Source organism: Erinaceus europaeus, chromosome 17, assembly GCF_950295315.1.
Source record: "Erinaceus europaeus chromosome 17, mEriEur2.1, whole genome shotgun sequence".
NCBI lineage: Eukaryota > Metazoa > Chordata > Mammalia > Eulipotyphla > Erinaceidae > Erinaceus > Erinaceus europaeus.
In genome coordinates this window covers 58,014,675-58,027,699 of record NC_080178.1, presented here as the reverse complement: position 1 = coordinate 58,027,699, position 13,025 = coordinate 58,014,675, and the positions used below count along the sequence as shown (strand labels likewise).

The 13,025-nt window shown below is 43.5% G+C and overlaps 1 protein-coding gene across 1 annotated transcript; it reads right to left on the bottom strand.

Annotated features, from left to right (window-relative positions):
• Window positions 1-289: 289 nt before the first annotated feature.
• Window positions 290-1,653, bottom strand: LOC103127039 (tripartite motif-containing protein 51-like). Its single transcript, XM_007537970.2, has one exon. It carries the CDS (start codon window positions 1,651-1,653, stop codon window positions 472-474), a length of 1,182 nt encoding a protein of 393 aa, XP_007538032.2. The 3' UTR covers window positions 290-471.
• Between the last annotated feature and the right edge of the window lie 11,372 nt (window positions 1,654-13,025).

The following is a 13,025-nucleotide window of genomic DNA, read 5'->3' as shown; positions in this document are numbered from 1 at the left end:
ATGGAGAGAGGAGGGGAAGACAGTGAGGTGGAGAGAAAGATAGATACCTGCAGACCTGCTACACCGCCTGTGAAGCTACTCCTCTGCAGGTGGGGAGCCGGGGGCTGGAACAGGGATCATTCCACTGGTCCTTGTCCTTCGTGCCATGTGTGTTTAACCTGCTGCGCTACCGCCTGACTCCCGAGAAGAAATCTGTTAGTGTCATGTTGACCTGCTTTTTTTTTTTTTAATGGTCCTTTGAATTTAACGTGCTGTTTTCATATTTGAAATAAGTCACCTCCTCCTTTTTATCTAAAAAATATTTTTATTTAAGACTACTAAAATAAACACTTGCCCTTCACAAGGTAGAATTTAAAAATCTGTAAAAACCATCACTGTTTCCTGAAGGAAGATGGCAGGCATGGCAGGTGCTCACTCCAACCTCTTGGGTCTACTGGCATTCCTCACACCCACGCTCGAAGCTGTCCTGGGTCACGGGCTTGCAGAGCAAAGAAAAGGCCTGAGAGGAGCAGAGAATGTGCACGAGAGTAAACTGCAAATCAGGGAGCTGTTGACCACATCAACAAAACTCACAGTGCCACGATCGTAATCGAGGAATACCCCCATGGTGCTCTGTGACCATTTCACAAATTGTGGCTGGAGTGGGGAAGAGGTGAAGAGCCTGCACTGATCGTCCTCTTTAACACATATAAGCAGAAAGATCCCCTCTGAGTCTAGCGCCATGTCGTTCTTTTTTGTCCAAGAGTTGGAGCACAAGCCAGCAACCCAGTTTTGGCATCCCCCCACATCCAGCTCCCAGTAATGCTGCCCGGAAGTGAAGCACTGTGAGGCCCAGGTAAGAAAGTATTTCAGTTTTGGCCATTGTTGGACATCCTCTGGGCCATCAGCTCTACGGAGTGGGGCCCTCACACCTTCTAGCAGGGGGCTGTTCAAAGTGGTTTTCTCTTCCTCCCAGCTCAGGTGCTCTAGGCAGCCGGAGAGCCTTCGGACAAGGCCGGTAATGGGCTGGGAGCTGAGGCAGATGTTCAGAGGCTGGGGCACCTGCTCTTGCAGTATCTGACTACTTGTCATCAGGCTTTCCCACTTAAGGAGCAGCTCCTCGTCTGGTCTTCGGCACTTGCCCTCCAGTTTCCAGTACAACACTTGGAGGAGCTCCTCTACTTTTCTCCTCAGGTTCCTATTATCCACCAGTTTCTCGTAAATGTATCTTCCTTCCATTTCTATTCTCTCCAGAGAACACTTTTCTTCACTAACGAGCAAATGCTTCACTTTGTGATATTCCTCACGGATCATCTCTCTCCGCAGAGCCAGGTACTTTCTCCAACAGAGGATTACAGTGGATTCCCTTTGCTGCTCTCGCTGGTTCTCCTGTTTCTTCCGCCACAGAAGCCGCATTTGTCGCAGGAGCTGCTGTCGATAGTGCTCCGCTAGCGATTTTATCTCGTTGTGCCCATGCTCCTCATGGGCCTTGCTGTCACAGCACGCCTCACACAGAAACTCCTTTGTCACCTCACAGAAGAAGTGCTTGACTGTCCAATGCACCTGACAGACTTGGTCAGCATAGACTGGTAAGAACTTGGATCTGTCTTGTCGGACCTTGAAAACCTTCCTTTTCAAAACGGTATCCCTTCTCCAGGCTATAGGTGGGGCCATTTCTCCACACATGGAGCAGCAAGGGGTTTCCTCGGTTATCTCGGAGCGGAGACATAAACAGGGCCTACAGAAACTGTGCCTGCAGCTGAGAGTGATTGGGTCTAACAAGTCACGTCCACAGAGACTACATGCAACATCACCCGGGGGTCTAGAAGTCGTGTCTGGGTGTGTGCGCTGTTCTTGCATTATTTTCCAGTACCAAACAATAGGTCTGTGAAATTCAGAATTAGGCACTCACCGTAGTAAATTTCAGAAGTCTCGTCGGACCCTAGCCAACTTCAAACACAGTGGTTCGGGTCAAGAATGAACAGTCTTCTCTCATTTCTCACTGACTTCCAGAGTGAAATTGGTAATGACCCATCTCTCTTGCGACTAGGTGCTGTCATCTTCTCTGTGGTGAAGCCATCTTGTGTTTCCCTGTTGGTCGGCCTCAGGCTAGTTGCACCCCTGTCTTTAATAGGTAGTTAGTAAGCATATATAACCTTATGGTGATTCACCCGACCATGTCCCTAGGCTTGGGTTTAGCTGCAATTAAGTGTAATTAGGACACCTGACCCTCTACTTGTGCCCTTTCACATTCCTTCTAAAAACCCTCCAGCTGCACACACGAAGGGGCTGAAAGAGGTTTGGGGGCCCTCAGCCCCATGGGAGGGAAGTGACACTTTGGTGGATGGTGATGAGTGCTGACATGCAATTGGGGGAGCTGTAACAAGACAGTAACTGACTTGTTAAATATTTCCTCAATCAAAATAAATTAATTATATAAAAGTTCTCTGGCAATGCTTATGCCAAATGAAATAAATAGAGATGAAAGAAAACTACCTGTGTTTTTTGCCCATATGTGAGATATAGACAAGTCAAACGTGTGAACTTAGAACAAAAAACAAACTGTCTCTGAGACTTTGTGAGCACTCTAATGATTATGGGGGTGGGTACAGCACTTTGGTGGTGGGTGCGGTGTGAAATGAAACCTTTGAAATCTTACAATTAGGTAAATTATGAAATAACTAGCAAGAGTCACATTAAACTTGCCTTACTGCCTTGTGGTCAGAGAGAGTTTAGGAGGACCAGCTCCGTCTTACTGGATAGCTATCACTGGCAGTCAGTTTCTTCCTTTCTTCTTAGAAGTCTTCTCATTGATAATTGACTCTTTCAGAGAGGAGCAATACCTTTCATCTGCTCTGTTAGGAATTCCAAGCCTGTCTCAGATCCTTCTGTGGGTAAAGTTGCTCTTTGCTTCTTGCTCCCTCTTGAATTGGAATTTTAATTAGTTAATGGATGGATTAATTTCCACATGTGATATGTGGATATTGATGCCATTTGCAGAGTACATTTTTTTAAAAAGTTAAATAGTGAGTCAGAACATGTAAGTTTCGGGTTTGCTTCATTAAAATCAACTTGTGCATCCCCTTGGTCCTCGTTTCCAACCATTCTTCTATTCCTTTTTGCTAACCTCCAATTGGCCTAACAGTCCAAGAGGTAATTACTGCATTCAGTTCAGCTGCTCCTTTTCTCCATATACCACAGCTATGTGAAACCACTTGGGACTTGACTCCCTCCATCTGGCATATTTCACGTGACATGATGCTCTCTAGGTCCGTACGTGGTGTTGACAGTGAGATTTCATCCTGCCTTACTTTAATTAATTAATTAATTATTTCTATAAGAGCACTGCTCAATTTTGGCTTATGGTGGTTCTGGGGAGTGAACCTGGTACCTCGGAGGTTTCGGCATGAAAATCCTTTGTAGAAGCACCATGTTATCTCACTAAGTCATGATTTCACTGTTTTTTTTTTTTTTTTTTAAGCCAGGTAATATTCCGTTGCGTATATATTCCACATTTCTATACACTTATCGGTCAGCAGATACTTAGGTTGTTCATACCTCTTGGCTATTGTAAATAATAGTGAACAGAAAGTTCATATATCTCCTAAAATTAGCATTTATTTATTTATTTAATTTTTATTTCTTATTGGGTAGAGATAGTGAGAAATTGAGAGGGGGAGGTGGAGATAGAGAGCAACAGAGACAGATGCCTGCAGTCTTGCTTCACCACTTGTGAAGCTTTCCCCCTGCGTACTGTAGTATGCGTGCTTACCCAGGTGTGCCACTGCCTAGCCCCTATTTATTATTTATTTTTACCAGAGCACTGCCCAGCTCTGGTTTCTGGTAGTTATGGTGGTGTTGGGGTTTGAACCTGGTACCTTTGGTGCCTCAGGTGTGAAAGTGTTTTTGCATAACCATTATTCTAGCTCCCCAGCCAGATCGTGGATCATATCAAAGTGTAATTAAAAGAAATTATTTTGGGGGTTATCTCCCTGTTGATGTCCATAGTGACTAGCTGCCTGGATTTATATTATTGTTGACAGTGTAGGACAGTTCCCTTCTCTCCATTATTTGTTTGTGGGTAGTAACTGTTCTCCCAGGTGAGATGTTATAGCTTATTATGGTTTTGATATACATTTACCTAATAATAAGATATAATAGACATTAAAAGTTTATTTTTAATTATCTTTATTTATTTATTGGATAGAGACAGCCAGAAATTGAGAGAGGAGGGAGTGGTAGAGAGACTGGGGGAGGGTAGATAGCATAATGGTTATGCAAAGAGACTTTCATGCCAGAGGCTCCAAAGATCCAGGTTCAATCCTCTGTACCACCATAAAACAGGGCTGAGCAGTGCTTTGATTTAAAAAAAAAAAAAAAGGAGAGAAATAGAGAGACTCTTGCAACACTAATTCACTACTTGCAAGGATTTCCCCTGCAGGTGGGGGCTGGGTTCTTGAATCCTGGTCCTTGCACATTGTAACATGTGCACTCACCCAGGTGCACTACTATTTGGCCCCTTGGACATTTTTTCATATACTTATTTGTCATATTCATCTATATAATCTGTTTAGATCTGCTTATTTTGTAATAGTTTTGATTACTGAGCCTTCTAAGCTCTTTGTTTATTTTGGATATGAAACTCTTGTGACATAATTTTATGTTTGGTGCCAAGGCCTCAATATAGGTCCTCATACATGTACTTAGCATATAGCTGCATCATGGTATCTTTTGACAGAAGTCTTAGAGCTTATATATCTCCTCTGGGTCTTGCAATACACAGGGCTTGAGTGTTGATGGTCTCTCTTTCATTATCCCAGAATCAGCACTAGCCTCAGTCTGGTGTTCTTTCTCTGGCCCCATGACATGGACCTCCTTTGTGTCACATCTTACTTTCTGTCTTCCACAGCTCACCTACCAGCTCCCTTCTGGAAGCTGTATAGTTACCCCAAAGAACAAATGGGTGGGTGTGGAGTGGAGGAACATGGGGTATTGGCTCAGTTCATGGGTCACTTGAAGGATTATAAGTAGGGAGCTCTATAAGTGACTAATGGATCAGTTTCCGTGGTAGAGTCAAACACTTTCCCCAAGTTGGTCAATAAAGTGGGAAGAACTCTGGGCACTTATCAGAGCACTCCTACTAGGAAAAGGAAAGAGACTGAGTATTTATAATGCTTCAAAATATGCATGTGCGACCTTACATATCTATAGGGCTATATATAAAGAAGGGAGCCTCATAATAACACCTCACCGCTGTGAGAATGGCATGCATCAAAAAGGACAGCAGCAACAAATGCTGGAGAGGCTGTGGGGACAGAGAAACCCTTCTGCCCTGTTGGAAGGAATGTAAGTTGGTCCAATTTCTGTGGAGAGCAGTCTGGAGAACTCTCACAAGGCTAGACATGGACCTTCCTTATGACTCAGTAATTCCTCTCCTGGGGATATACATCCAGGACTCCATAACACGCAACCAAAAATATATGTGTATACCTGTGTTTATAGCAGCACAATTCATAAGAGCTAAAACCTGGAAGCAACCCAGGTGCCCAACAACAACAGATGAATGGCTGAGAAAGCTGTGGTATATATACACAATGGAATACTATGCAGCTATTAAGAACAATGAACCCACCTTCCCTGACCCATCTTGGATGGAGCTAGAAGGAATTATATTAAGTGAGCTAAGTCAGAAAGATAAAGACGAATATGGGATGATCCCACTCATCAACAGAAGTTGAGAAAGAAGAACGGAATGGGAAACTAAAAGCAGGATTTGACTAAATCTGGTGTAGGGCACCAAAGTAAAAACCCTGGGGTGAGGGTGGATGTTCAGCTTCATGGGGTGGGGGTTGGGATGGGATGGGACACAGTCTTTTGGTGGTGGGAATGGTGTTTATGTACAGTCCTATTAATTTATAGTAATATAAATCACTAATATGAGGGGGAAAATTGATTGAATGTCTCAAACTTTTTAAATCACAGACTAAGTCTTTTTAATACATAGGCTGAGTCATTGATATGTTCATTCTCTCAAAAGCCTAGACCAGGGAGAACAGAAGCAATCAGTGGCACAGCTATATACAAATAATGTCAAAGGACATAAGTTATGGTGATGTTGTGTATGATACAGCAAATCCTAACAAAGGGATATTTCAAAGTTAACCCAATTGCCAAATTATGTGATTACAGCAATAACTATCTATTGTCTTCTTTAACCCTAAGACAGCAGGAACCTCCTGCTTCCTCTATAGAGCCTATATTTCCCCCAGTCCTGGAACCTCTAGAGTGGGGCTCACTTTCCTGCATGCTTCTCTCAATTCATACCAAATGATATTGCATCTGCTGATCCCAACCTAATCAACACAAGTACCACCTCAGCATGTTTCAGTTCAGACTGTGTACAGATATATCAGGTGTGGAATATCAAGCCTTCACCCTCATTACTCGGGTGAGACCTTTCTTTCATAGTATTCTCTAATTCCATTCCAGGAGGTTCACTTCCTAAAAAAGTCAGAAACATCTAGATTTAGACCAGGTCCCATAAGATAGAGCATATGTTCACATGTATCCATAAATTAGGGCAAAATATATACCTGAAAGCAAAAGTACACAATAGTCTGCAGTGAGTCAGTATCAAGTTCATAATGAAATAGTGTGTACTTAGATACTCTCCTCACCTACTTCCTATTACAGTTCTCTCACTCACTCCAAAGCTAACCTTAGCAAAGCAAGGACTGCAAAAGCTAAATAAGGGCAAGAGGCTGGCATACTTTTTAAAAAAAAAAATTTATTTATAAAAAGTAAACATTGACAGAACCATAGGATAAGAGGGTTACAACTTTGCACAATTCCCACCACTAGACCTCTGTATCCCATCCCCTCCTCTGATAGCTTTCCTTTTCTTTAACTCTCTGGGAGTATGGACACAAGATCACTGTGGGATATAGAAGGCTGAAGGTCTGGCTTCTATAATTGCTTCCCCGCTGAACATGGGCATTGACAGGTCGATCCATACTCCCAGCCTGTCTCTCTCTTTCCCTAGTGGGGAAGGGCTCTGGGGGAAGTGTGGCTCCAAGGCACATTGATAGGGTTGTCTGTCCAGGGAAGTCTGGTCACATCCAGCTAGCATCTGAAACCTGGTGGCTGAAAAGAGAGTTAACATACATAGCCAAACAAATTGTTGAACAATCATGGACCTAAAGGCTGGAATAGTGCGGATGAACTGTTGGGGGTCCTCCATTTTGTAGATAGCTAGTAGGCATATTTTAGTTATATTTCAAAGGTCCTGTAGCTATACTAGTTTTTTTTTTTTTTTTGCCTGAGCCTGAACCCTGATATGCAGGTGGATCCAAGTTATTGTCTGGGGAGATGATTTTATGGCTGGGAAAAGGACCAGAAAGCTGGATCAGGGAAGAGAGTAGTAGCTCCCTAATATGGGAAAGGAGTATAAGTATTGTTGACTGTAAACCCCATTGATTTGATGTGATCTGGGGCCCATAAATAGCTTAGGAGCCTATGTGACCTCTGCATCCCTATAGATCTGAGCTCACATTCTGTGGTCATGAGTAGGAACATTCCATGCTGCTCCAGTATCGGCCCATCTTTCTCAGATGTAGCATAAAGTATGTTGTCTATCCTCCCTTCCAGGGATGGAACATTCTTTACCATTGTTGATCCAAATTGAGGGCAAGGTCCTATGGGGGCCCACAGTGGGGTCTAATTTGTTGTTCCTGATAGATATTACTGGTATCAATGGGGAGAGGGATTTATTTGAGTTCTAGGCCCATCAAGTCTGTTTTGGAATCTCAGGATTCCCCGATTAGGGCCCCAGCTGGTGGAATGGCCTGATAGTGATTAAAGAGTTATCGTTAAAGTAGAGACTGGCATACTTTAACAATGACTCTTTAGTCACTATCAGGCCACCCCATCAGCTGGGGCCCTAATCAGAGAGCCCTGAGATTCCCAAACAGACATGATGCACCTAGACCTCAAATAAATTCCTCTCTCCGTTGTTACCGATCATTCCTATCAGGAACAACACAATAGACCCCTTTGTGGGCCCCCATAGGACCTTGCCTTCAACTTGGGTCAACAATGGTAGAGAATGTTCCATCCTCCGAAGGGAGGCTGGACAACATACTCTATCTTCCACCTGAGGAAGATGGGTCCTGATATTGGGGCAGCTTGGAATGTTCCTACTCATGACCACAGAATGTGAGCTCAGATCTACAGGGATGCAGAGGTGACATAGGCTCCTAAGCTGAATATGGGCCTCAGACCACATCAAATCGATGGGGTTTACCAGCAACAATCTTTATACAACTTTCTCATATATGGGAGCTACTCTCTTTCCTGACCCAGCTTTCTGGTCCTTTTCCCAGCCATGACATCATCTCCCCAGACAATAACTTGGGTCCACCTGCATATCAAATTTCAGGCTTAGATTAAAAAAAAAACTATTACAGCCACAGGCCCTTTGGAATATAACTAAAATATGCCTTCTAGCTATCTACAAAATCGAGTACCTCCCAACACTTCATCTGCACTATTCCAGCCTTTAGTTCATGATTTTTCAACAACTTGCTTGGCTTTGTATTTTTTTTAACTCTCTTTTCAGCCACTAGGTTCCAGATGCTAGCATGATGCTAACCAGACTTCCCTGGACAGACAACCCCATCAGTGTATCCTGGAGCTCCGCTTCCCCAGAGCCTCACCCTACTAGGAAAAGAGAGAGGCAAGCTGGGAGTACAGATCGACATTTCAATGCCCTTGTTCAGCAGGGAAGCACTTACAGAAGCCAGACCTTCCACCTTCTGGACACCACAGTGACCATGGGTCCATACTCCCAGAGGGTTAAAGAATAGGAAAGCTATTGGGGGAGGGGATGGGATGCAGAGTTTTGGTGGTGGGAATTATTTGGAGTTGTATCCCTCTTATCCTATGGTTTTGTCAATGTTTCCTTTTTTATAAATAAAAAAAAAAGAAAGAAAAAGGACAAGAATCCTAGTGGTTGATGGCTACTACTAGAAGGCAGAATAATTATCCCAATTATAATAGGATAGAATCTTGTAAGCCAATACCATGAACTGACTCATCAGGAAAGACTGCATTAGAGGAGCCCCCGAGTTATATTATTTTATCCTCCAGTTACCATCCCTCTGTATCTGGGTGACTGGAAATTATTTACCATGTGCCCAGAATAACCCCAAGCAATGCCCTCTCAAGCCTGCAGGAATTCAGTATATTGGGACAATGCTATTTAAAGACACAGAGGTAGACTTTAAAAATTCTTCTTCTTCTAGCGTTTGCCCTTCTTCTGTAGCCAGTCAACAGCGTCAGGTTGAGCCTGATGTAAAGTTTCGAGACCTCCTTTGAATCTGGAGAGGTGGCAGTCGTTGACTATGTGGGTCATAGTCTGTCTGTAGCCGCAGGGGCAGTTCGGGTCGTCTCTGGCCCCCCAGCAATGGAACATAGCGGCACACCGGCCATGGCCTGTTCGATAGCGATTGAGGAGGGCCCAATCATAACGTGCTAGGTCAAAGCCGGGTTGACGCTTGCAGGGGTCTGTGATGAGGTGTTTGTTCTTTACCTCAGCTGACTGCCAACTCTGTTTCCAAGAGACTGGGACAGAGAAGTTCAGTGTAGGCATAGGGGACCAGATTGGGTGATGAGACGTCAAGCGTTGGACAGGGTGGGTGAAGATATCCGCGTATATTGGCAGGTCCGGTCGAGCGTAGATGTGGGAAATGAACTTAGATGATGCCGCATCCCGACAAATATCTGGTGGGGCGATGTTGCTAAGAACTGGCAGCCATGGAACTGGGGTGGAACCGATGGTTCCAGAAATTATCCTCATGGAGGAATATAATTTGGAATTGACCAAGTGGACATGGGGGCTACGGAACCATACTGGGGCACAGTATTCTGCAGTGGAATAGCATAATGCCAGAGATGATGATCGTAGTGTGGAAGCGCTCGCGTCCCATGAGGAGCTGGCCAGTCTTGCAATGATATTCCTCGCGCCCACCTTTGCTGCAGTTTTTATGAGATGTTTGTGAAATGACAGAGTGCGATCGGGAGTAACGCCAAGATAGACTGGCTGGGCTTCATGCCGGATTCTCGTATCGCCAAGCTGCACATTAAGCTCACGGGATGCCGAGGCATGGTGTAGATGGAAAACAGATGATACCATTTTTGCAGTGCTAGGGATTAGTCGCCATTTTTTACAGTAATCAGATATCAGAGACATGTCTTTCGTGAGTGTTTCCTCGAGGATGTCGAACTTTGATGCCTGGGTTGCACAGCAGATGTCATCTGCATAGATGAACTTCCTTGAAGAAGTTTCTGGGAAGTCATTGATGTAAATATTTAAAAATTTTAGGTGTCTAGGGGAGATACAGGTACTCCTTAGTACTGGCTACACATACTCTGGGTGAGTAGAAGCCTTTCTTACACTGAAAATGCTAGAGAAGTAAGGAAGGTTTTGCTACAGGAAATGATTCCTTAATATGGCCTCCCCACATCAATTGGCACTGACTACAGGCCTGCATATGTGGTTTAGATTGTGCAGGAACTAGCCCAGACCGCTTTTACAGCACGAGCTTTCTGTGACTCCTTAACATTAATAAAGTTTCTCTTTCCGAATCCACATGGCTGTCTGGTCTCATTTGCTGCATCATCAGGAATTGAATTCACGGCTCTTTACATGGAAGTCCTGCCTGCCTGCTGAGATGCCTGTGTGGCCTCTTCAGTGGACTTCTCTGTAGAGTCCCCTACCCAGTGAACAGGCTAGTGTCTCTTGACTGTCCTCCTAAGGGTGCTGTCTATGTTTAGGACTCTCTCTGCCTCTCAGACAGAGTTCCTGATTTAATCCTCTGTGTAGGGGGAAGAAATGAGCCTTTTGTGGAGTCTCCATACCTGGGACTATTTACTGACTATTAGTTGCTGAGGAAAAGAAGCAAGAAATGGGAGAGGTGTTCTGCTGCTGTGATGCTGATGATATGACCTGCTTAGTTTTGAATACATGAATTACGGGAGTTCTTTGCATTAGGTTAAAGTAAATGAAGTGTCAATATTTGACCATTCTTACAGTTCAAAAAATGACCATTTTGTAGGGTTCAACAAGATATATTCTGGCTAAAAGCTCTTTTAAAAAATAGTTTATTCTAGTTATGGTTTAGCTGATTGTTTTTTTCATGGATACTTTTAATGCAATGATGTGGGTTTTTAATTATAATGCAATCAAATTTGTTGGTACTGTTCTGTAAAATTTTGTGCTTTCCACAAGACTTATGAAATTCTTTCCAACACGTGCCCCTCTGATCTGTCGTCTTAACTCTATTGTAGGTGACCACGTAGTATGTTGTATAATTCTTAGCCTTTGTCCTTCCAAATACATTTTTGAATTAGTTTGTCAAGAAAAATACAGGAAAAATAATTGCTTAGATTTTAATGTCAAGAAAAACCAAATATCCTCATCAACAAGTGTGTGTGGGGGGGATGTGTGTGAACAGAACAGAAATTTCACCAAAAAAGATATGCAGATTGTCAACAGAAACATGAAAAAAAGAAGTTCATGATCAGTTACAAGGGAAATGTAGATCAAGATGACAGTGAACATCACATCTGTGATAACAGCCTGTGTCAAAAAGGTCAGAAAACTGGAGTTGGGGAAGTGTAAATGACTCATGCCTTCTTCTTCTTCTAGCGTTTGCCCTTCTTCCGTAGCCAGTCAACAGCGTCAGGTTGAGCCTGATGTAAAGTTTCGAGACCTCCTTTGAATCTGGAGAGGTGGCAGTCGTTGACTATGTGGGTCTCTGAGCTTCCAGGATCAATCCCCAGCACCACCATAAGCCAGAGATGAGCAGTGTGCTCGCTCTGCTCTCTCTCTAAAGTAAATAAAAAGTAATATATATTTGGCCAGGTGGTGGCACACCTGGTTCAGGGCTCACATTACAGTACATAAGGACCCAGGTTCAAGCTCCTGGTCCCCACTTGCAGGGGGAAAGCTTCATGAGTGGTGAAGCAGGGCTGCAGGTGTCTGTCTCTCACCCTTTCTCCCCCTCCCTTCTCAAAGTCTTTGCTTCTACCCAATAATAATATAAGAAAGGTCAGGAACAAGTGATGGTGAAGGTGTGGAGAAAGAAAAAGGAACATTGTTGGTGGGGATGCAAATTGATTCAGTTCCTGTGAAAACCCACATGGAATGTTCTCAAAATGTTAAAAATAGATCTGTCATATGATATAGCATTTCACTTTTAGGTATCTATCTGAATAATACAAAGCACTAATCCATATTAAATATGTGGGCTGGATAAATGAGTAGAGATGACTGGATGGGTAAAGTGCACATCTCGTCATGCAGGAGGTTCTGTCATTCATTCTTTTGTATAAGGACACCATGGACAGCAGCAGGGGCATTACCCATGGATGGTGGAGTAGTGCTGTGGTGTCTCTTTCCTCTTATCTTCCTCTTTCCCTCTTTCTTCCTTCCTCCTTTCTTTTCCTTCCTTCCTCCTTTCTTTCTTTCTTTCTTTTTTTTTTTTTTAAATATTTTATTTATTTATTCCCTTTTGTTGCCCTTGTTGTTTTATTGTTGTCGTTGTTGGATAGGACAGAGAGAAATGGAGGGAGGAGGGGAAGACAGAGGGGAGAGAGAAAGACAGACACCTGCAGACCTGCTTCACCGCCTGTGAAGAGACTCCCCTGCAGGTGGGGAGCCGGGGGCTCGAACCGGGATCTTTACGCCGGTCCTTGCGCTTTGCACCACGTGCGCTTAACCCGCTGCGCTACCGCCCGACTCCCTCTTTCTTTCTTTCTTTCTTTCTTTCTTTCTTTCTTTCTTTCTTTCTTTCTTTCTTTCTTTCTTTCTTTCTTTCTTTCCTTCTCATCTATCATCTATCTCAAAAATATAGAATAAAAATTAAGCCAAGGAGGAATATCAGTAGTATTCTGTATGTACTAGGCCCCGATTTAACTTGTTAGCACCAGAAAACTTAGAAAAAAAATTGTATGCACATACATGTTCATCATAACACTTTAGCAAA

What these genes read in the sequence shown, in the direction of transcription:
- LOC103127039 (XM_007537970.2), bottom strand. Translation starts at nt 1,653, where the DNA reads ATGGCCCCACCTATAGCCTGGAGAAGGGATACCGTTTTGAAAAGGAAG.